A 23,432-nucleotide genomic window follows, 5' to 3' on the forward strand; every position below is an offset into this window, starting at 1 on the left:
CCGACGAACTATTTTTCTGGCATGCGTGCCATCACTGACACCGAACCGAGTACCACCGAGTACATGTCTGAAAGTATCGATGCTTGTGTCTTGCACTTCTCTTATTGCCACTCGCCCATTTTTCGCTGACGACGAGTATACTATTTTTTCTGTGTCAATATTATTTTTATTGCTGGCTGGCTGGATAAAAGATAAACGCAATTGTTGAAAACGCTGCCGCAACACACAAACCGCAACATGGATATGGCCAGGACGTATTCGATACACACGCTGTGTCGCATTTGCCTGAACCACTTGCAAAACGATGCCGCATACGATTTGTATCTGGTGCCAGGCCTGTCGAAAAAACTGTGTCTGTGTACGTCCCTCTCCGTCGAGCAGAACGATGGCTTTCCCAAGAATTTGTGCAGCAATTGCTACACCAGGCTGAACGACCTGCACGATTTCCAGAAGCTGTGCGTCGACTCGGTCCAGAAGTTCCAGGACCTTGTCGCCAGTAACGTTTTCACCTGCCAGACGAACTTTGATGTGTTGGATCCCAGTTCAACGTCGCACGATCTGCCCGGAGAGGATGAGGATCACATCAACTTTGATCCCCTTTTGAACCACAAGATGGAGCTAATTGAGAACGAGGAGGATGTGTTCAAGATGCTGGAGCACTGTGACAAGGAGGCCGAGGAGTGTGAAAACGAGAGCGTCAAGCAGGATAAGCTGAAGGGTTCGCCCAGCAATGCACTGAAAATGTTCGATGACGACTCCTCCGTGGAGAGCGGCAATGACAACGACAGAGATCTGGACTTTGAGCCCAACAGCAGCGACGACGACATTCCTTTGGCCCAGCGCATGAGGGGATCCACCCAGTCCCAGTCCACCCGCACACCAGCCAAGTCCAAGCCCAAGCCCAAGAAGAAGAAAGTGGTGGACTACGACGACTTCAGCAGCTCCACCTCCGACTCGGACGACGACGATGATGACAACAGGGAGAAGCCCAAGCGGAAGAGGATTCCAGCCGATGAGCGGCACCTTCATCGCATCATAGACTGCCACATTTGTCATCAGAAGTTCAAGAAGGCCATCCGCTACGAGGAGCACATGAAGTACCACAATGATCTGCTCCCCTTCCAGTGCAAGGTGGAGAGCTGCCGGAAGGGATTCACCACAGCGAATGGTCTGCGCATCCATGTGGACCATGCCCACACCGAACTGTCCGAGGTGCACCACTGTCCCGCGGAGGGATGCGAGAAGACGTTCCCCCGCATCAGACTGCTCACGTTCCACATGAAAAAGGTGCACAACATAACAAAGTCGGCCGCTCCGCTGCGCGACTTCCCCTGCCCCGAGTGCGACACTGTCTTCCGCTGCCCCACGGCCCTCAAGAAGCACATGTACAAGCACACGGGCGAGGAGTTGCCCTATCCTTGCAACATCTGCGGCAAGCGGTTCGTGATCAACAGCGCCCTCAGGGATCATCTGATGCGACATGCGGGCATCAAGAATCACGTCTGCCCATACTGCGGCGTGGGCAAGACGACGCGCCAGGAGTGGAACGCCCACATTCTCACCCACACCAAGGAGAAGAAGTTCAAGTGCCGGCAGTGCGACCACGCCTCCCACAACAAGCAGGCCCTGTCGAACCACATCAAGGTGGTGCACGAGAAGCGGAAGGATTTCGCCTGCCAGTACTGTGGCAAGACGTTCGGCAAGTCGCATGCCTGCAAGGTGCATGAGCGCAGTCACACGGGAGAGAAGTGCTGCGAGTGCAAGATCTGCGGCAAGATCTTCCTCTGTGAGAAGAGCCTGACGAAGCATCTGAAGACGCACGAGAAGCGGGATCTGCCGCCGTCAGAGCCGCAACGGCAACAACAGCTTAACATTCCCATTCCGATACCGGGCCAAATGCAAGCCGATGGCCTGGGGAATCCCAATCCCAATACGAATATCAATCCCAATCAAAACGAGGACATGCTCAAGGCTTGCGCTAGCAGTGGCGGGCCCGCTGCACCGCTGCCCAAGCAGAAGAACTCCAGACGCGTCCAACGGGTGGATATTTCCCAGTTGGCTGGCACTGCTGTCAATCCCATACCATCGGTGTCGGTGCCCTCGTGGTCGCCGCAGGTGAACTTCACCAAGAAGGAGGGCCAGCACATCTGCCCCGGCTGTGGGCGAGGCTTCAACAACATTGGCAACATGAAGCTCCACTACAAGATCATCCACGAGAAGGTGAAGGACTTTGCCTGTCGCTTCTGTCCCAAGCGCTTCTCCAAGGCCCAGATACTGCGCCACCATGAGTGGATCCACACGGGCGAGAAGCCCTTCGAGTGCAAGATCTGCAACAAGCATTTCCGCCAGGAGACGGCCCTCAAGAAGCACATCAAGACGCACGAGAAGCCCGGCCGCCGTCATGTGCCGGAGAGGAGTGCACCCACAGTGCCCACCTTCATGAAACTGGATCCTGAGGCCGAGCCAAGGAACTACGATCTGTATCAGGATCCGGCTGCCGAGAGGGCGGCGGCCACCGCCGAGCTGCTCGCCCACCAGATGGAGGAGAACGAGGCCAAGCGGAAGGCGGACATCGAGCGCCAGAAGATCGCGGCGGCTGCCTGCGAGCAGCTAACGAAGCTGCAGAAGCAGCAGGAGATTATGAAGGCCACCACATCCTACGATGGCTACTACCAGCAGAAGGCCGAGGCCGATGGCACCAGTGTGGATGCCCTGAAGATCGATCATGTGTAGAGTGTCCTGTCCGGCTGGATGGATTCTTAATATATCGTAAGTTTTATATTGTATTAACTTTTACAGCGCAAACTGTTCCGGAACATTTGTCTTCTGCCCCCTCGAATTGCTCTCTTCTCTCTAGTTGAAACGGAATAGAAAAACTTCATTTATTCGAGAACATTTAATACAGAAAATTAACGATTTTTATATTACACACATACACATGGATGTATGTGTGCCTGAATTTGTGTATCTTTATGTTTATTTTATTATGTACTACATACATAGACAACAACAACAATCTCCTGTGCTTACTTAGAGTAAATGGATTAAATATTACCTACATTACAAACAAACCAATGCTCCACTTATTTCATGCACCATACAGTGGGATACATACACATCTCTCAGTGGATTGGCACACGTACAGTCCCACGGTCTAATACGCCCATCATACCCTTTCTGCATGTGTGTGTGTACATGCATGCATACATATGTGCATGGATAAGCAAAAACATATTCGGTGCAGTTCAATCGTTTTTGTCAAAGCTATATCGAATAGAAGCAGAAAATACCCCTGAAAATGGGGTGGTGGGTGGTTGCAATATGTATGCTGCTGTTGCAAACATTTGGGCGTAATCATAATACCCCCATTAAAAAAGGTATAATAAAAACGTCCATCCCTATGCATGTGTGTGGGAGCGTTCCTAGTGATGTGTACTTTCCAACGAGTATTCAGCAGTCGATACTCCTAAATGCAAACTAGTACATTTGAAAATGACCGCCAAACTCATTTAGCGCACAAAAAATATCGATATTATTCGCTCTCAAATTGTGGTGGTTTTTCGAAATTCGCTCTCTTTTTTTATGTGAAGAGAGCGTTTTCGTGGTGACTTTTCGTGGTGTGAGAAACATGTATCTTACGGGAACGCGTATGGAATGAAGATTAATTGTTGCGTCATTCCATACGCGATCCCGTAAGATACATTTGATTTGTATGGGAAAAAATGAACTCTATTATCTAAACAATCCCATTAAAAATAGTTCTGAAAACTAGCCAATCCTGAACAAAATTTATTGAGGAATTGGATAAAATTATTGTTTTAGGGCTGAGAGGTCCAACTATCTAGTAATATTAAACTGAATATCAAAATTGACGAATTTCATATCACAAAATATCACGGTATGGCAGCCCGCAGCAACTACGAATTGCACGAGTCTGGCAGCGCCACAAAACGACGACACATTCGTTTTATGTTGTTTTTGCTTGAACCTTAATATGTAAATAATCCAATAAAAAGGACTTCTAAAAACATGCCAATCTTGTAGAAAATTTATGTATCTATCCGATAAAATGATTTGTTTAGGGCTGAGAGTCTCAGCTAGCTAGTAATATTAAACGGAATATCAAAATCGAGGAATATCAACGTTGAATGTTTTGAAAAAACAATCGATACCATCGTAATAGCTCTAATAATTATTAAAAAACCATTGAAACCTTTTAGGAACTTGTCCATTGTAAAAATTAGATGCCACCTGTCGATTTGTTTAGAAATGTGTCTTCGTATTTTATAGCAGCCAATCCAAACATATCACGCAACGACTGTAGCTCTATACTATGAAAGTAGAGGCTAGCAGCAAAATATCGATACTATCGATAGTGCCCTCGACACCCTTTGACACCTTTATATGTAGATACTGTGTTAGATTTTTCTCAATATTATTTTCTTAATAGTGATTAAATAGCTTTAATATTCTTAATTCATTTTATTAGACCAGTCCAAAAAAACTATCATATCTATATTATCGAAGATATATATCGATATATTGATTAACATCCCTATGTATACTATATATATATATACAGCGATATATATATATACACACACGTATATATGTAGATACTGTGTTAGATTTTTCTCAGCGCAGAATTTTATTTGCATCAGCTATTGATTGCCAAAACTAAACGAATTGAATTGGAAAAATGAACGAGGGGAGTCAGTACTCCATACATACGGTATGCCGCACCTGTCTGAGCACCCTGCACAACACCATGGCATACGATCTCTTTTTGATTCCGGGCCTGGCCAAAAAACTGTGCGTGTGCACCTCGCTATCGGTGGAGCAGCAGGATGGTTTTCCGAAGAATCTGTGCATCTCGTGCTACTCGAAGCTGAACGAACTGCACGACTTCCAGAAGTTGTGCGTGGACTCGGTGCAGAAATTCCAGGATCTAGTGTCCAGCAACGCCTTTACGTGCCAGACGAACTTCGATGTTCTGGATCCGAGTGCTGCAGTCGCCGACCTGCCGGCCGAGGACGAGGACCACGTAAACTTTGATCCGCTTTTGAATTCCAAGATAGAGATTATTGAGAATGAGGAGGACGTGTTCAAGATGCTGGAGGATGTGGAAAAGGAGGTCGAGGAGGTAGAGAAAGATGAGCTGGGCTCTGCCGAAGAGTCCAACGACTCCTCCCTTGAGAGTTGCAACGACAACGAACAGGACGAGGACTTTCAGCTAAACAGCAGCGATGATGACGTGCCTCTGGCGCAGCGGGCCCGACGCGGAAATAGGCGTGGCAACAAAGCAAAGGCCAAACGACCCGCAAAAGATGATTCTGATGAATTCAGCTCCTTCTCCGATGACTCGGATTCCGACGGCGAGAGGGGAACCAGGGAGAAGGCCAAGCGCAAGAGGATTCCCGCAGCCGAGCGACACCTCCATCGCCTCATCGACTGCCACATTTGTCATCAGAAGTTCAAGAAGGCCATCCGCTACGAGGAGCACATGAAGCACCACAACGATCTCCTCCCCTTCCAGTGCAAGGTGGAGAGCTGCCGGAAGGGATTCACCACGGCCAACGGGCTGCGCGTCCATGTAGAGCATGCCCACACGGAGTCATCGGCCATGCATCCATGCACCTACGAGGGCTGCAACAAATCCTTTGCCCGGCCGGTGCTGCTCAACTTCCACATGAAGCGTGTGCACAAGGTGGACACGCCCCAGAGGGACTTCCCCTGCACGGAATGCGACAAGGTATTCCGCTGCCCCACGGCCCTCAAGAAGCACATGTACAAGCACACGGGCGAGGAGCTGCCGTTTGCTTGCGAGATCTGCGGCAAGCGCTTCCCCATCAACAGTGTGCTGAGGGATCACTTGCTGCGGCATGCAGGCATCAAGAACCACGTCTGCCCCTACTGCGGCGTGGGCAAGACGACGCGCCAGGAGTGGAACAAGCACATTCTCACCCACACCAAGGAGAAGAAGTACGAGTGCCGCCAGTGCGAGCACACCTCGCACAACAAGCAGGCCCTGGCCAACCACGTCAAGGTGGTGCACGAGAAGCGGAAGGATTTCGCTTGCCAGTACTGCGGCAAGACCTTTGGCAAGTCGCATGCCTGCAAGATCCACGAGAGAAGCCACACGGGAGAGAAGTGCTGCGAGTGCAAGATCTGCGGCAAGGTCTTCCTCTTCGACAAGGGCCTGACCAAGCATTTAAAGACGCACGAAAAGTCCGATCTGCCCAGGAACCAGACCGCGGCCAATCCATTGCTGGCTGAGGTCGCTGCGGCAACCTCTTCCTCAACGATTGCAAAGCCCAGCCCCCACCTGCGAGGGCGTGTGGAGAGAGTGGACATTGCCCAGTTGGCGGGCACTGTGGTGAATCCCATACCGTCTGTGAACCTACCGTCGTGGTCGCCGCAGGTGAACTTCACCAAGAAGGAGGGCCAGCACATGTGCCCGGACTGCGGCAAGGGATTCAACCATGTGAGCAACATGAAGCTCCACTACAAGGTGGTGCATCAGAAGGTGAAGGACTTCTGCTGCCGCTTCTGCCCCAAGCGGTTCGCCAAGAAGCAGTATCTGCGTCACCACGAGTACATACACACGGGTGAGAAGCCGTACGAGTGCAAGGTTTGCGGCAAGCACTTCCGCCAGGAGCAGGTGCTCAAGACCCACATGAAGGTCCACGACAAGCCGCCGAGGCCGCCAAGCAAGCCCAAGGAGCCGGTTATACACAGGGATACGGTCAAGCGGCAGCAGCCAAAGAACTTTGAGCAGTACCAGGATCCCGCTGCGGAGCGGGCTGCCGCCACTGCCGAGCTGTTGGCCTACCAGCTGGAGGAGAACGAGGCCAAGCGGAAGGCGGAGGTGGAGCTGCGAAAGATCCAGGAGGCGGCATTCGAGCAGTTGAACAAGCTGCAGAAGCAGACGAACACCTACGATGGCTTCTACGCCCAGAAGGCCGAGGCGGAGGGCACCACCGTCGATGCATTCAAATTGGATCATGTCTGAGGACAGCAATAAAACTCTATATGTTTATTAATATTAGTAATATACACGTATATTATGTGTGTTTCTACTACTATGAGCATAGTTTATATATAGTATTTTTAAATGTATCATTTATTCGATTCGCTATTATTTTAAAGCATTTTTTTAATTGTGTGTTCCCCCAACATTCGCTTCCATGAGATTTACTTTTGGGTCGTTATGAAAATGAAAATTAAGCAATGCATAAGATGAAGAAAGTTGAACTGACATCAACTTCTGGTTTTATAATCCATAGTTGTGATTTCAAATTAAAACGCCGAATTCGTTCCGCCTATCGCACAAAAGTACCGATAATATTTTTAAGCAGCTACAGCTACCCTGTGTATCGATGTCTAGTCTAAATTCGCGGGTAGATGATTTTTTGACGTGAAATAAAATAAAAATAGAGTCGATTTGCCCTGATTATATATAGTTAATATACATATAAAAAAAAATATACATGATTACATGTTAAAAACAAATATACCCATATAATTATTATAGCCAGTCGAACACAATATTACTTACAAATATATTATCAGCCATCAAATGCATATCGATATATTTATAAAATATAAATTTAGCATCTCTAAACTCCACTATATCCATAAACATGCACAAATTTCGCTAAATTCCGCTAAAACTAAAGTTTGCAAGATTTCTTCAACAGTTCGCAGAGCTCACGAGACTCTGTTCAAATAGAGTCAATGTTAGAGCCGTGTTAACCACCGAATTAAAGCATGAATGCTCCCATTGTTTTATGCGAAATTGCAAATGAAATTGAAGCAGAATGTGTCTGCGAACCATCACAATTCATGTATGCCAAAAAAGGTTGGCAACTAATGGACTGCTTTGCAGAGAACACTCATGCAGAGATACTCATAGAATGCATCAAAAAGTGTAAGTTGTGTTAGTGTAATTTAATGCAAAATGAATGATTCTCATTCACGCATTTGCAGGCGAAGCCCTGCGTCCCCGAAAGTTGGTCTTCAAAGCCATCAAAAAAGATGGCAAATGGATTTTGGTGCTGTTGCAGAAGGTATCTCACGCTAAAGTCTGTCCGCTTGACATGGAAATGGGTGCCACACTATTGCCGATTGTGTTCAAAAATTTTAGGCTGGAGACCAGCCTGGATTTTGTAGTGGCCGAGCAGGAGAAGATCTATCAACGGCCCCTCAAAACGTATGTGACAACGAAGCTATTCGACGCACTCTACGACCGACACCAGAAGGTGCGAGAGGGCAAGGACAAGCCGTTAAATCTACCAGACTGCTTCCAGTCGAGGTTGCGCAAATACCAAGAGCGCAGCGTCTGCTGGATGCTGAGTCGCGAGCAGGAGTTGAATGAATTTACTGGAAACTACTCCATCCTCCTGGCGGTGGATGGGCATACACGCGTGGTCAAGCATGACTACTGTCTCGAGTTCTATCCGTTTCAGGAGGAACTGCAAAAGATAGCTTTGCCTCCGGGTGGCATTCTGGCGGATGAAATGGGCTTGGGCAAGACGGTGGAGTTCCTGGCCATGCTGATGCTCAATCCCAGAGTTAAGGGCACATTCAACAACAAATACTGGCTAGAACTTCTTGAGAGCGTCGACGAAAACGTGCCTCGGAAGCAGCAGCGACTGCAGGACGATCTCTTTTGTATCTGCACCAAAAAAAAGGGCATACGGATCCAGTGCAGCAAATGCCGACTGTGGCAGCACGAGCGGTGCATGAGTCGCAGTGTCCAGCAGGATGCGAATGATCCCCCATATGTGTGTCCCAGCTGTTGGTCGGAACTGGGAGACATGGGAAACACGCACCTGGTCGAGTCCGGAACCACCATCATAGTCTCGCCCAATGCCATCAAGATGCAGTGGTTCAACGAGATGAAGAAGCACATTTCGCCAGCCTTAAAGGTCCTTCTGTATCCCGGTCTGCACTCTGGCACGTGGTACAGTCCCCTGGATCTGGCCAAGTACGATGTTGTGCTCACAGATTATCTCATCCTTCGCAATGAGATTTATCACACAGCGGACTACAAGTCCGATCGCCAGATGCGCCACCAACAGCGCTATATGCGTCCGAGCTGTCCGCTTCTAATGGTCAACTGGTGGCGTGTCTGCTTGGACGAGGCTCAGGTATGACAGAAGACCCCAGCACCTCTTTCCGAATGTTATAAATGTATTTTCTCTTTATTAGATGGTGGAAAGCAACACCTCACAGGCGGCGGAAATGGTGCGTATGCTGCCGGCCGTAAATCGTTGGGCCGTCACTGGAACCATTGACGATCTGCCGCCACTCTTGCAGTTCGTTGGCTTCAATGAGGCCTGCCAGCCACCGGCTGCCTGGCAGACTGTGGACAAGTCCTTCCAGCTGAATCACAATCCAAAGCCATTGCTGGATCTGCTGGAGCACAGCTTGTGGCGGACCTGCATGTCGAAGGTGAATCACGAACTGGGTATTCCGCCGCAAACGGAAGTTGTGCATCGCCTGGAGCTTAGCAATGTGGAGGCTCTGTATTATAGCGAGGAGCACGACAAGTGCCACGATCAGTTCCGCAAGGAAGTGGCCAAGAATACGCATCACAACGATGACAACAGCGCCCGGCTGGCGGCCATTTCTTCGCAGCTGCTGCGCAGCATCCTAAAACCATTTCTGCACATACGCAAGACCTGTTCCGTGCCCTTCGTGCACAACAACAACAATGTACACGCCTCGAACTTTCTGGATCCGCAGGATCTCCTAGACCATCTGATAACCAACAACGAGACCGAATGCAAGAAGGAGCTTCGCAGCTGGGCCTCCTCGTACAATGGGACGGCGGCCATATTCTTTATACGCAAACGTTACAGCATGGCCATTACGCAGTACAAGCTCCTGCTGAAACTAGCCGCGGACTACAACAAAGACAACATATCGTAAGACAGTAGCTGCAGCTTCTTAGTGTTAATAGATCCATATCATATAGCACAATGTTTTCTTTGTTACAGCGTGGACAGTGTACTCCAGATTCATGCTCTCTACAACATTCTGGAAGCCAACACTCTGGCTGCACCTCAGGACAAGATATCCGAAATCGAGGTGACCACCTATCAAGCACAGATGAAAGCGTTAGAGTGGAAGTATCTGGACGACACCTCCAAAGTTCTCCAATCGGCTGACAATGCCTACCAGTCGAAGATAACTGAATGTCACAACTTGAATGATCAGTTCAGTGACATAGTCGAATTTATGTCCACGGTGGTCCACCACGAGCCTTCCCTCCACGTTGCCATTTGGAACAAGGTGCGCGAGGAGTTCATCAGGCAGAATATCTCTGCTGATAAATTCGCACATGTCGACACCGTATGGGGCATCCTTTATGATCTTGAAATGTGGCATGGGCGTTTCGAAGATCTCAAGACAAATTTAATTGAGGAATTCGAGTATCTAAAGGATATCATTGGTCGTGCTGTTTCAACAGTCCAGGCGGGAGATGCCCTAGCGGCTGACATCACGAATTTCATTGGCCAAGTTTCCGATTGTCATCTCGCTGAGATTTTGGTGAGTGCTAAACTCGAAAAAGATATATTTTGCAGCTTAAAGTTGTAGCTTTCGTGTGACTTTTCCCCAGCAGGATGATGATGATAAAAAGAAACCGAAAAAGCCACGCACTTGTCGCCTGTGCAAGATACGTGAGACCCTTCATAAATTCGAATGTGAGCTGTTTGACAAAGAAAACGACGAAAACGAAGGGTTGGAGAAGCCCAGCACGATGATCGCTCTTATAAAAAGTACAGTGGGAATCCGCCTTAATCCAATTGGGCTTCACCTAATTATGTATCGGTTTCGTTTCAGTAATCTTAACATTCGTGCGCGGAAAACCAGAGTTCAGGGACTACCGTGACGAATGTAAAGTCCAATTGGATTTTCTCTCCAGCCTCCAGGGTCTGGCCAAAGCAATGGCCAAGTACTGGATCGAGGTGGAGTATATGGTGAAGTCATTCGATGAGCTGGAAATGTGCAAGATGCGCATTCAGCTAACCGCTGATCCCAAAGAACAGTCAAATTATCGCATCTTGAGGGGTGAGGTCGCTGAGCATTTGGAGGCGAATCTGAGCAATCTGGACATGTCACAGCTCAACTTTGCGCGGCTGTGTGGACGCCTCAAATATTTAAAGCATTTAAAGGAGGACAAGAGCGCCAAAGTCTGTCCCATTTGCCAGACCGATGAGGATTCCCGAGTAAATATAATCATAAATCACATAAATATCAGATTCAAATGTTCTATAGTCTCTGATAAATGCACTCTCTTGCAGTATGTGATGATGGTTTGCGGCCACTTCATTTGCAAACACTGTCTGGACGTCATGAAAAAGAAAATAACGTACGAGGGCCGCACCAAGTGTCCGACCTGTCGGCAGGTTTCGCCACAGTAAGATATGATTTCCCAATCTCATCATAAATATTTATCTGACTGTCGCTTTCCGTTTTAAAGGCTTTATCATTCCATTCGTCCTGGGGAGACCAAATCGATCGTTGGAAACTTTTCAACGAAAATTGCCTGCATGGTGGAATTGATACTCAAGATTTCGGCTGCGGGTAATAAGGAAAAGATACTCATCTTCTCCCAATGGCAGCCGATACTCGAGCACATTTCGACTGCCCTCAAATTGAATGGGATTGAGTATCGCAAGTGCAGTAACAAGGATCTCGAGGAGTTTAAGGTTGGTTGCGAGTGCTTAAAGTATGATTATCCATCCCACTCTCACGTGACTCTCCTTTAGAGCACTGAAAATAATGTTACCTGCCTGCTAATGCCTTTGTCGCGTGGCTCTAAGGGTCTTAATCTAATCGAGGCCACACATGTGTTTTTGGTGGAGCCAATCCTGAATCCTGGCGACGAACGGCAGGCCATTGGCCGTATACATCGCTTCGGCCAAACAAAGTGAGTTCTGCTTCTGTTCTAGTTCGTGTTCCATATTTAATCTTTTGTCTTGCCTGCTGTAGAGCCACGACAGTACACCGATTTGTAATGAATGGCACGATCGAGGAGAATATTTTGACGCTAATCACATCAGCGGATGACAGCGAAACCTTTGGCACTCACTGGGATCTGGGCAATATGACGCTGGACAGCTTAAAGAAGCTATTCGTACTGAAGTAGAATGGGTCCGTTATTGGTATTCTATTAATTATAAACATTTAAGAAACTAGATATTTAAACAGAATGTTTATATGACTACATTCCCCCACTTATTTTGTATAATGAATATACAAGTATTATTGCTGTTCGTAAAAAACATTTACATTAGTATTTGATTCCCCTTCCCAACCCCCAGAGCAACGTTTAACGTTTGGCTGCGCTCCGCTCCTCTTCCCGCTCACACATGATCCATTTTTAGGGTATCGAGGCTGGTGCCATCCGCGTGCGCTTTTTGCGCGTAGTAGCCATCGTAGGAGGTCTGCACCTTGTCGATCTCCTGCTGCTGCTGCAGTCTTTGTAGCTGCTCGTAGGCAGCCTCCTGGATCTTGCGCCGCTCCTCGTCTGCCCGCCGTTTCACCTCGTTCTCCTCGAACTGCTGGGCCTGCAGCTCGGCGGAAGCAGCTGCCCGCTCAGCGGCAGCCTCTTGGTACTCGTCGTAAGAGTGCAGATTCCTGTCGGTCGTCTCCAGTTTGTGCAGCGATGACAGCTGCTCCTTGGCCGCGTCGGCGATCTCCTTGCGCTTTGCCTCCGCCTTGCGTTTGGCCTCCCTTTTGCTGCGCTCCTGCTCCTCCAGTTCCTCGCGGGCCGCATAGAACTTCGAGGAAATGACAGGCGGGCGGTTCTCGTGGGTTCGCTGATGCCGCTTGAGGGCCGTCTCCTGGCGGAAATGGGTGCCGCAGGTCTTGCACTCAAACGGCTTCTCCCCCGTGTGGATCCATTCGTGGTGGCGCAGTGTCTGGGCCTTTGCAAACCGCTTCGGGCAGAAGCGGCAGGCAAAGTCCTTGACCTTTTCGTGGATGATCTTGTAGTGTCTCTTCATGTTGCCAATGTTGTTGAAGCCCTGCCCACAGCCCGGACAAATGTGCTTGCCCTCCTTCTTGGTGAAGTTCACTTCTTGCGGGGACCACGATGGCACCGACACCGAAGATATGGGATTGACAGCAGTGCCCGCCAACTGGGAAATGTCCACGCGTTGGACGCGACGCGGATCCTTGGGTATGGTGGCCACCGATTCAGCACAAACTTTGAGCAGCTCATCGGCGGCGTTCTGTGACATTACTGCCTCTCCAACTGCACTCGTTTCGGTTCCAACTGCGGCCGGCACTCCCATAACATCTTCGGTGTTCTCCACCGGATCCCCGGGTCCTGCCTCGCCCATCTCCACCTGCCTTTGGCGATAGGTCTCAATGGCGCGAAGTACCCGCTTCTCGTGCGTCTTCAAATGCTTCGTTAGACTCTTTGGATAGAGGAACTTCTTGCCACAGACCTGAAATTAATGAAAAAACTTTCAGTTGAGAGGATACTTTGGAGGATCTCCCTCTCTCTCTCTCTGTTACCTTACACTCGCAGCGCTTCTCTCCCGTGTGTGTCATCTCGTGGATCTTGCAGGCATGCGACTTGCCGAACGTCTTGCCACAGTACTGGCAGGCATAGTTCTTGATCTTTTCGTGGACGATCTTAATGTGGTTGGCCAGGCTCTGCTTATTGTGGGAGGCATGCTCGCATATATGGCACTTGAACTTCTTCTCCTGGGTGTGAGTCAGGATGTGGGTGTTCCACTCCTGGCGCGTCGTCTTGCCCACACCGCAGTAGGGACACACATAGTTCTTGATGCCCGCATGCCGCATCAGATGATCCTTGAGGGCGCTGTTGATCACGAACCGCTTGCCGCAGATGTTGCAGGGGAAGGGCAGCTCCTTGCCGTCGTGCTTGTACATGTGCTTCTTCAGGGCCATGGGACAGCGGAATATCTTCTCGCACTCCGTGCAGGGATAGTCGCGTGGCGGAGCCGCCGACTTTGCTATATTGTGCACCTTTTTCATGTGGAACGTGAGCAGGCGTATGCGCGGGAAACTCTTCCCACAGCCATCGACGCTGCACGTGTGGACCTCAGACAGTTCGGTGTGGGCATGGTCTATGTGGAGGCGTAGGCCGCCTGCCGTTGTAAAACCTGCAAGTTCAAATGTTACAGAATATTCCTTTTTAAGAGTGATTGCTGGAGAGGATTACCTTTCCTGCAGGTTTCCACCTTGCACTGGAAGGGCAGGAGATCGTTGTGATGCTTCATGTGCTCTTCGTAGCGGATGGCCTTCTTGAACTTCTGGTGGCAGATATGGCAATCGATTATGCGATGCAGGTGACGTTCGCTGGGTGGAATCCTCCTACGTTTGGACCTCGAGCTGTCGCCGTCCTCGTCAGCTTCCGATCCCGACAAGTACTCCTCCTCTTCCTTGACGTCTGTAGCGGTGGATTTCTTGGTACTGGCCTTGGACGATTGGCGTGGAGTCACTCGCAGACGCTGCGACAGGGGCACGTCGTCATCGCCATCACTGCTGTTGGGTTGAAAGTCCACGTCTTCATCGATGTCACTGCCGCCACTCTCAGTCGAAGAGTCGTCGGCAAATATCCCCATCAAATGATCGTCATCAGCGTCTTGCTTGACCTCCTTTTCCGCCTCCTCGGCCTCCTTGTCAACATGCTCCAGCATCTTGAACACGTCCTCCTCATTCTCAATCAGCTCCATCTTGTGGTCCAACAGGGGATCAAAGTTGATGCGATCCTCCTCCTCCCCCACCAGTTCCCCCTCGTGTCCGGTCACATTCAGAACATCAAAATTCTTAATCTGCGAGCCCGTGGCGACGACGCAGAAGACATTATTGGCCACCATGTCCTGGAACTTCTGCACCGACTCCACGCACAGCTTCTGGAACTCGTGCGTCTCGTTCAGCCGGCCGTAGCAGCTGGTGCACATTTTATTGGGATATCCATCCTGCTGATCCACAGACAGAGGAGTGCAGACGCACAGTTTTTTGGCCAGACCTGGGACCAGGAACAGATCGTAGGCGGCATCGTTCTGCAAGTGCTGCAGACAAATGCGGCACACCGCCTGTATGGAGTACTGAGCCCCCTCATCCATTATGCCACCGCTTCACCGTGTTGGCCAATATTTATATTTATATTTCAGAAAAAAAGCGTCAGAAGGGCTGCAATAGAGGTGTCAAACCACTATCGAGGGCACTATCGATAGTATCGATTTTTACTGCTAGCCTCTACTATCGACGGTTTTTCGACTGTTATGATAGTATAGAGCTACAGTCGTTGCGCTTTTGATATGTTTGGATTGGCTGCTATAAAATACGAAGACACATTTCTAAACAAATCGACAGGTGGCATCTAAAAGGTTTCAATGGTTTTTTTTATAATTATTTGAGCCCGATACCATTACGATAGTATCGATTGTTTTTTTTTTAACATTCAAAGTTGATATTCCTCGATTTTGATATGGTGGTTTCTTCGATGTTTTAAAAAATCGATGTTTCCACCATCGATGATTTTGCAGCTCTAGTCAGAAGGAGATTTTTCGAGTACCAGTGTGACCGCGGATTTATGGATAAGATATACAGTCAGACCCTCAGAAAAATACCTAAAATAAACCGTAAATATACCGAAGAATATGTTCTCAAATGGATCCATTTCCCCGATTTTGATTTTCGAGTTAGTAAAATACTAATTACTCGAGCCCTCAGCACTGATCATATAATTTTATACGATAAATACCATAAGATTCGCTTATTTTAGGTATTCATTTCTATTTGATTATTCATAAAATTGGATTTCATTAATGGTCTTTTGATGGAAAATATGCCAAATATGTCAAATATTTAAAATATTACATCGGAAATTATATGGGCAGGGTCAAGCACCAGGATATCCATATCTATATCGAAGCTGATCTGCCACAGACAATTCATGTGTTTTGACTCAAATTGTTTAGTTCAGAACCCTGTGTCAAACACACACAAAAATTAAGAAATCAATTTAAATTCTTTAAATTCATCAAAATTAATTCAGTTTCATGAACACCCATACTTATTCGATAGCATTCGATAACGCTGGTGCAGTCGATATTATTATATCGAATGTTTTGCACACAAAAGCAGAGAAGAAAATTTTAGCGTGGTTTTTTCGGACGAAAAACAATCTAAACTGCAGTAAATCGTGATAGAAAGTCAAACATACTCGTAATTGTGGCCGCAGCGATACCCCGCACAAATCGAAAGCAGCCAACAAGCCAAAAATCATCCTTGCGTTAAATTATAGTGTATGTGTGTAACCTGCTTAGCATAATTACAAAATTTACGCATTACTTTGTGCGAGTCGGCAGAGTTTTCGTTTTAATTGACTTACTGCCCTTTACTCTTGCCCCCCGAAGTGCTCAGTGTATGCTACGTTACAATAAATTCTTCGGGCAAAATATATCCAAGAGAGTAGTGAAGCTCGCAAAGCAAAACAAAAGCTAACAAGCTTCCGAAATAAAATTCTTGTTCCCCCCCGCCTGAAAGTGTCACCGCCAAGACGTTCGTGCGAAAAATGTTTTGGGACAAGGGTTATGCGCCCTCAGCGAATATAGAGGCGTTACTAGAGAAGGAGGTAAGTGTGTGTCGGCCGGCCACCTGCAGCGTCTCCATCTCCGTTTTCTACTCTACTCACCCCACGCACAGAATTCAAAGCTGGAGGAATTTCTAGATGAGGAGGACATACTGCAAGAGTGCAAAACGCAAAAGAAAACTCTCGTGAACTATTTTACACGTGCCGATGTGATCAGGCGTCTGGTTGAGCTAATCACAACTGAACCTTCTGATGATCTGCCCATGGTACAGCGTTTTCGCTACGCAAACATGTCCTGTGAGATACTCACACTGTAAGTAGTCAGTCCCATTTCCATCTCTCTCTCTCTGGCCCATTAATTACACGATTTTAATCATTACAAATAGCGGCCTACCGTCCCTTGATGAGAAGCTTCTGTCCGATGCGGACACAATCCAGCAGCTGTATTCATATCTGGAAAAGGAACCACCGTTAAATCCATTGCTGTCGTCGTTTTTTAGCAAAACGTTTAGCATGCTCTTTACCAAAAAGCCTGAACAAGATTGGTTTTCGTATCAACACATGTGCCTACAACTCCTGGAGTATATTAAATCGCAGAAGACCTTTTTGGATTTCATTTGCAAACACTTTGACACACCGGTCATACCTGATCTAATAATGCAAATGATGAAGGACATCGAGGGTGGTCAACTCAAGCGAAACCTATTCGAAGTGAGCAAATCCTCATAATTATTTTTAAATACTTAAATATATATATTTTTTGCTAGTGGCTAACTGAAGATAAAATTGTGGAGAGACTGATTGCAATATTGCGTAATCCTCAAGAAACCGATAAACATGCAAATGTTGCCGACTTTTTCTGTGATCTTATTAACCAAGGGCGCCTAATGCGTCAAACCGAGCAGGAGAACGATTCATTTGAGCCGGCCTTTGATGGCTCGAATCCCATATTGAAAACCATTGAATCTGCTGATACAATTGAAGCCTTGTTAAATGTGATTTTGGAACCAAACGCTCAAGAGAGCGCCATCTTATCAGGAATATCGGTTGTACTTACGCTTATCAAGCCAATTACATTCACGTAAGTCGCCGTGACCCTTGATCACTGATTCGTTTCTATCACCGCCTTCTTTCACAGAGATGAGCCCAATTCTGATCGTCAGCGTTTGCTGCAGAAGCGAGAACGAGAATTCCATCAGGAAGTGCAGGAGACTGTGATCACTGTGATGGCACCACGCCTACAAGAATTCGTTCATGTGCTCAAGAACCCGCCTGCGGTGAGTTTCTACACTGCAATTTAAATGAAAGCAAAGTTTTATATTCCATGTATTGCCTCGCAGAAATCCACAATTGAGACCACAGCGGCTGTGTTGACGCCCCCCTTTGGCAAGACACGTCTTCAAGTGTGTCGTGTGTTCACTGCCCTGCTGGAGACCAAACACGAGAGCATTCAACAGGCGTAAGCTGTGGAACTTGCACGCGTCCGTACTTCAATGATTACAGTCTCCATTATTTTTTTATTCCTTCAGGATCTGCGCAACGGAATACTTTAGTTTGCTGCTGGAGTATTTCAAACAGTATTGCTGGAACAACTTTTTGCACACCGAAACGGAAAAGGCCCTCCACATGGTGTTCTACAATGAGCTGTCCAACAACAATACGGCGTCTACGGAGGCCACCGACTTCTTCACCGCCGATTGCCTGATCAACGCCTTTCTGAAGGTCACCGAGGAGGAGTTTGACGTTGAGTTAAAGAATGCCTTGAACGACTATAAGCGGGAGGAGGGTGAGAACAATCCGGATCAGGATGGTGACATCGAAATCGAAGTGGCAGCTGCGCAGGAAGCGGCAGTCCAGGTCGATGATCAGACACCAGCCACCATCCAGGAAGCTAAGCAGGAGCAACCAGAAGAACCAGAACCGCAGAAAACTGTAGTGCCCGCCGATGAGGAAGCAGCGGCGTCAACCGTGCAGGAGAATCATGTGGAGAACAATTTGGGGGATGATGGAGGGGAGCTGCCGCTTGCAGCAGATCAGCCGGAGAGCGAACCAACGCTCAATGATCTGGACAAGACCAAGGAAGCGCCCAATGCCCTGCCCTCAGAGATGCAAACGCATGTAAGTTGCACATGAAGGTCTTGTCCAGTTCATGTTATAATTTTGGCGCTCCTTTCAGTTGATTGTAAACTGTCACTTGGTCTCCAAGTTGATTGACTTTTGGCAGCACAATGCGCAGGCGCAGTAAGTATTCACAGTGATCCGTTTGAGAAGCGTTTATCCCTAACGACATGATATTCCGACTCTAGATCTGTGGAAAAGGGACGTCGACTGGGCTACATGGGGCATCTCATCAAAATTCTTCGTCATATTACAAATTGTATATCTGAATCTGAACATATCGCTGCCTTGATGGTCACCAGCCTCAGGGACGAGGCCGAGCAGCAGCTCTGGCAGTCGCTCATCGATGCGGAAACTGGCGAATTCACGCTTGCAGCGAAGCAGCAGAACCAGATGTTGGCCAACTGCAATCCGCACGAAGATCACGATTACAATGCGGGCGGCTCGAAGGACTATCTGGGCGAGACCAACAGCTGGGACATTGGAACGCTGTCGTACAGCAATATGGGATACAGTGATCTGGACAACACGTTGCAGGACATTGTCTTTACCATGGACAATGATCAGAATCTATTTCAATTCGGTCGCAACATCGACGACGAGGATGATGACGAAGACGAGCAGGGCACCCATTCGGGCGCCGGCGATGGCCATGGCCACGGCATGTTCACAAAGAACTCGATCACGCTGAGCAATCTGGCCGATCCCTGGGACATGGATGTACAATTCTCGGACATTCCCGGTGCATCTGCACAGGTCAACACTGGCACCGAGAACTGGGGAACGGAATTCAATACGCATAACTTTGCCGACTTCGATGCGCACTTTAGCACCTTTGGCAGCGACCTGGGGATGCCCACATCACGGCCGCCCGTGGACGTGGATGAGGAATCGCAATCAGTGCCGGAGGTTCTGGCACCCACTCCGGCTTTGATCGGTGATGAGAAAGAATCACACGCGCACAATGATGACGATGATGATGAGCCCATGAGCCCCAAAACTGTCCCAGATAATGCTTCCAGCGACGATCAACAGGCTGAGTATGACAATAACGCCAATGTGGAGAAGGCCTCCAGCGATAAGCTAGCGAGCGAGGCGAGCGTGGTGGAGGCCACATCGATTGTTACGCGACTGCAGTCGGTGCTGTTGGATGGCGAGGATGATTACGAGGACGATGAGGGCATGTGGACCAAGCCCTTGGGTGGCGATCGCCAAACGGAGGAGCATACCACGCCCATTTCGAATGGACCCACCAGCAAAGTGAACGAATTGTAAGCAGCTGCAAGTCGATTGTATCCGAAATTCACATATTATCATCTCTTGTTTCTTGTTGCAGCAATCATGCCAATGACAACAGCAGCAGTAACAATGTGGATGCCCATGAGGACAGCAACATCACAACAGCGGAGCAACAGAAGCTGACGGCCGCCAGTGCCAACAAGACGAACAATGTTGAGATTGCAACACACACCACATAGATACGTTCACTCACCACACACCCAAATAAACACGCACTCATCATCAAATCTGCAATTTGTATAGCATAAAATGTGTCGACGACAATTTGTAAAAATGCCTTTGATTTGCTCTTTGGTCATTTCGTATACATACATACAAACATAATCATGCATATGCAACATATTTATATGAATATATACCACATACTACTACTTATACGTACATGCATAGACACGTCTATATATATATATATATATACCTATGTATATATATTATATACACAACAAAAACAGGCTGCAAAAGTACAAGAAACGATTTGTGCATTAGCAAAAGGCCGAAACCCGCCCAAAACAAAACCAAAATGGAAATGAAAATGGAAAAAAAGAAAAAAAAAACTGTTTTAAAAGTGAATGAAAACGTTTATTGTTGAATCCTTCTGCTCCTCGCTCGTATTGCCAATTATTTTTTTTAATTTGTAACTTCTTTCACGCTTCCTAATTAAGTGAATTGTATTTTGTTTGTACTTGTAATTGTACTTGTATTAGTCTGTCGTCTTAGTGCTTCTACTTTCAATACTCTCAATGTGTTAGGCAACGAATGAGCATTACTTAAAGTACCAAAATTCACCATGCAACAACTAATGTCGTATGAATAGTTTTGTATTTGTATTTCGTGGATAATCTATACATACATACATATAATATATATATATATTTACACACCAACACCTACACACAAATACACATCTGTATTGTTGAATATTCGTGGGTGAGAACTTGTGCGAGCGAATATTTTATTGAATGAAAACGAAACGAAGCACAAGCAATGCCAAAATACCAAAACATTCAATACACCATACGCTCACACTCACTCACACACACTCACACACATACACACACTCACCACATGCTGCAAGCACAAAAAAGTACGCATTATGTATTAATGAGGTATATGACTACATACATATATACTTATGTCTTTTGCCATTATGACTTTGTTTCTATACAAATCGGTATAACCAAAAAATATTCTTTGTCGAAAGTACAAAAATCACACTGAAAGAAACTACAAAATGAGATGAGAGAATAAGAAACAGAAGCAATAGAAATAACTGAAAAAACCAGAAAACAAAAGAAGCAAAGAAACAGCAAGCATTTGTCTGAATATGGAACAATGTACACCCCCGATATATACACACACACTACAACCTCTACAAGCAACCTCCTCCCTAGCACCTGCCTATAGATTCGATGTTTTATTCGCCTACCTTCCTCCACCCAGAAAACGAGAATTTCAAATGAAGACTTTCCAAGAAGACATTTTAAATTTACATTTACTTACTTTTGTGTATTGTTTTTATTTATATTTCTATTCAAGTTGTCGCTGGAAAATGTTTATGCGAATCAAAAACAAAATACAGAGAAGAAAAACTAAAAAAAAAACAAAAACAAATGAAAATGAAGAAATACAAATATGCCATCTTTCGCTTCCAAATAATTAAATCTTAATTATGTTTAAAAATAAAAACAAAAAACTACTTTAAAAGTAAAATTGATGTTTGTTTTACACGAGAAAAAACAAAAGAAAAACAAAGAAAAATCACAAAAAAAAAATGAATATTTCATCTAGAGAATGTAGATTAATTTTTAAGATAAGTGAAAAAAAGAGAGAAAAGCGGGCAGCATATCAGCAGGCAGAGACGTGTGAAACAATAACCGAATCCCAGCCCCACATTCCCCAAAAGAAAAGTAATTTTCGTTTGCCGATTGATTGATTGGAGAACCTGTTTGAAGTAGAGAAGTAAAAAAATACTAATGTAGAATATTTTTGCACAAATTTCCATTTGCTTGCTTTTTATTTTTGCATAAAACAATGAACAAGAAAAAACAAAATATAAGAAAATAATGAGAAAAAAAATGAAATGAAAACGTTTAAACTATCTCTGATGAAAAACTGTGATAATTAAATGAAGTTGCAGGGTATTTGATAAAGCAAACTTAATTTAAACAACGTGTAAGACATCAACTAATAGACACCACATAACACAGCCAGCATGTACACGAAAACAGACACTAAACAACACACACATACACATCAAGTAACAATTAAAGAAAGTTAATTATACAATTAAATTCGTTGGCATCACACAATCAACAGGCGAAGAGGCGAACAGGCGAAGAACAGTAATAAGAACCACAGCAACCGAACAGCAATACATATTGCAATGAAATCTAATTGAGAGAGAAAGAGAGGGAGAGAGTTTTAATGTGTAGTGTTTAGTACGAGTATCTATAGTGGATAGTCAGAGATTATGATGATGGCGGGATGGCTTTCTCAGCTTTTAGTTATTCTCCAGCTTCATGCGAACCAAAACTAAACTTAAAATTAAGTCTTAAACATACAAAAAATACTCATATCAAAACAGCCAATTGTAAACCGTGTAATTTGTAAATATAATTGACCCTAGTATTGTCTTCCCCGGCCCCCCCCCCCATTCCTGTAGTTACAACTAACTTAATATCTTGCATCCAATGATCGAATTCGAATCGGAATCCTTCTTTTGTGCATTTGCCTTACCATAGAACACAGAAACACAGCTATCCATAATCCTAGACATAGTTCCACCTAAATACTGTGTGTCTTTTAAATGTTAAGCAAACAATAACACAAGAACAACAAGCAGCAAAACTTAGTATATGCTTAATATTAACTATTAATAAAAAATGGAAACGGAAACAGAAACAGAAATGTGCAGACAATGTCTAGTGTGTGTGGCAGCTTTAAGCATTTTTGTTTGTCTAATTATAAACTTGAATAAGAATTACCAAACGTCCAAAGTTTTATGCAAAACGATAACTAAGAACAATTGTGAACAAGAAAGTCTTCAGAAATGTTTTGATCACCCCTGATGCAGAGCAGAGTTATACAGTTATACACAGTTATGCATGCAGGCCTACTTACGTACATACATACAATATATACAAATGTCGTTTATAATGATTGATTGATTGATTGATTTCTCATCGATTGTTTGAACTCCAGAGGATCGGTAACCCAAAACTCAAGTATTTTGTGACATGCACTAGGCATTACTCGAGGTTATCGGTAAAAAGAAGCAAGTAAGGTTGTAATTGTAATTTTTGTGGCGCAATTAATTTCAGTCGGAACTAAAGCTGCATAACGATACGATAATGATATATGTATGTATTTTCTAACTAAAGAACCGAACCAATGGTATTCGGTGTCGGTGTGTGTTCAGCAATTCAGT

At 46.1% G+C, this 23,432-nt stretch overlaps 5 protein-coding genes across 6 annotated transcripts; 4 read left to right on the plus strand and 1 right to left on the minus strand.

The window, feature by feature from the left end:
• Window positions 1-109: 109 nt before the first annotated feature.
• On the plus strand, window positions 110-3,071 carry LOC111071522 (zinc finger protein 91). Its single transcript, XM_022362927.2, has one exon. The coding sequence runs from the start codon at window positions 238-240 to the stop codon at window positions 2,731-2,733; it is 2,496 nt and encodes an 831-aa protein (XP_022218619.1). The 5' UTR covers window positions 110-237; the 3' UTR covers window positions 2,734-3,071.
• A 1,528-nt stretch (window positions 3,072-4,599) lies between these two features.
• On the plus strand, window positions 4,600-7,141 carry LOC111071512 (zinc finger protein 502). Its single transcript, XM_022362911.2, has one exon. It carries the CDS (start codon window positions 4,700-4,702, stop codon window positions 7,010-7,012), a length of 2,313 nt encoding a protein of 770 aa, XP_022218603.2. The 5' UTR covers window positions 4,600-4,699; the 3' UTR covers window positions 7,013-7,141.
• Window positions 7,142-7,613: 472 nt separating this feature from the next.
• On the plus strand, window positions 7,614-12,289 carry LOC111071530 (E3 ubiquitin-protein ligase SHPRH). Of its 2 annotated transcripts, none has more exons than XM_022362935.2 (10): window positions 7,614-7,930; window positions 7,990-9,152; window positions 9,214-9,932; window positions 10,005-10,557; window positions 10,628-10,787; window positions 10,852-11,237; window positions 11,313-11,428; window positions 11,492-11,720; window positions 11,781-11,941; window positions 12,004-12,289. In XM_022362935.2, the coding sequence occupies exons 1-10, from the start codon at window positions 7,771-7,773 to the stop codon at window positions 12,158-12,160; spliced, it is 3,804 nt and encodes a 1,267-aa protein (XP_022218627.2). In that variant the 5' UTR covers window positions 7,614-7,770; the 3' UTR covers window positions 12,161-12,289. The 2 variants fall into 2 exon arrangements, with proteins under 2 accessions (XP_022218627.2, XP_022218628.2); XM_022362936.2 differs by having other exon boundaries at window positions 10,631-10,787.
• Window positions 12,280-15,197, minus strand: LOC111071531 (zinc finger protein 91). The gene is made up of 3 exons (XM_022362937.2): window positions 14,210-15,197; window positions 13,537-14,150; window positions 12,280-13,466 (listed from the first exon to the last, which is right to left on the minus strand). The coding sequence occupies exons 1-3, from the start codon at window positions 15,114-15,116 to the stop codon at window positions 12,378-12,380; spliced, it is 2,610 nt and encodes an 869-aa protein (XP_022218629.2). The 5' UTR covers window positions 15,117-15,197; the 3' UTR covers window positions 12,280-12,377.
• Window positions 15,198-15,967: 770 nt separating this feature from the next.
• On the plus strand, window positions 15,968-21,715 carry LOC111071513 (serine/threonine-protein phosphatase 6 regulatory subunit 3). Its single transcript, XM_022362912.2, has 11 exons — window positions 15,968-16,301; window positions 16,413-16,630; window positions 16,702-16,901; window positions 16,975-17,299; window positions 17,356-17,669; window positions 17,727-17,865; window positions 17,929-18,047; window positions 18,118-18,706; window positions 18,765-18,829; window positions 18,895-19,977; window positions 20,043-21,715. Exons 2-11 carry the CDS (start codon window positions 16,571-16,573, stop codon window positions 20,182-20,184), a joined length of 3,036 nt encoding a protein of 1,011 aa, XP_022218604.1. The 5' UTR covers window positions 15,968-16,301; window positions 16,413-16,570; the 3' UTR covers window positions 20,185-21,715.
• The last annotated feature ends 1,717 nt before the right edge of the window (window positions 21,716-23,432 follow it).

This window comes from Drosophila obscura, unplaced genomic scaffold, assembly GCF_018151105.1.
Source record: "Drosophila obscura isolate BZ-5 IFL unplaced genomic scaffold, ASM1815110v1 contig_1, whole genome shotgun sequence".
Lineage (NCBI taxonomy): Eukaryota > Metazoa > Arthropoda > Insecta > Diptera > Drosophilidae > Drosophila > Drosophila obscura.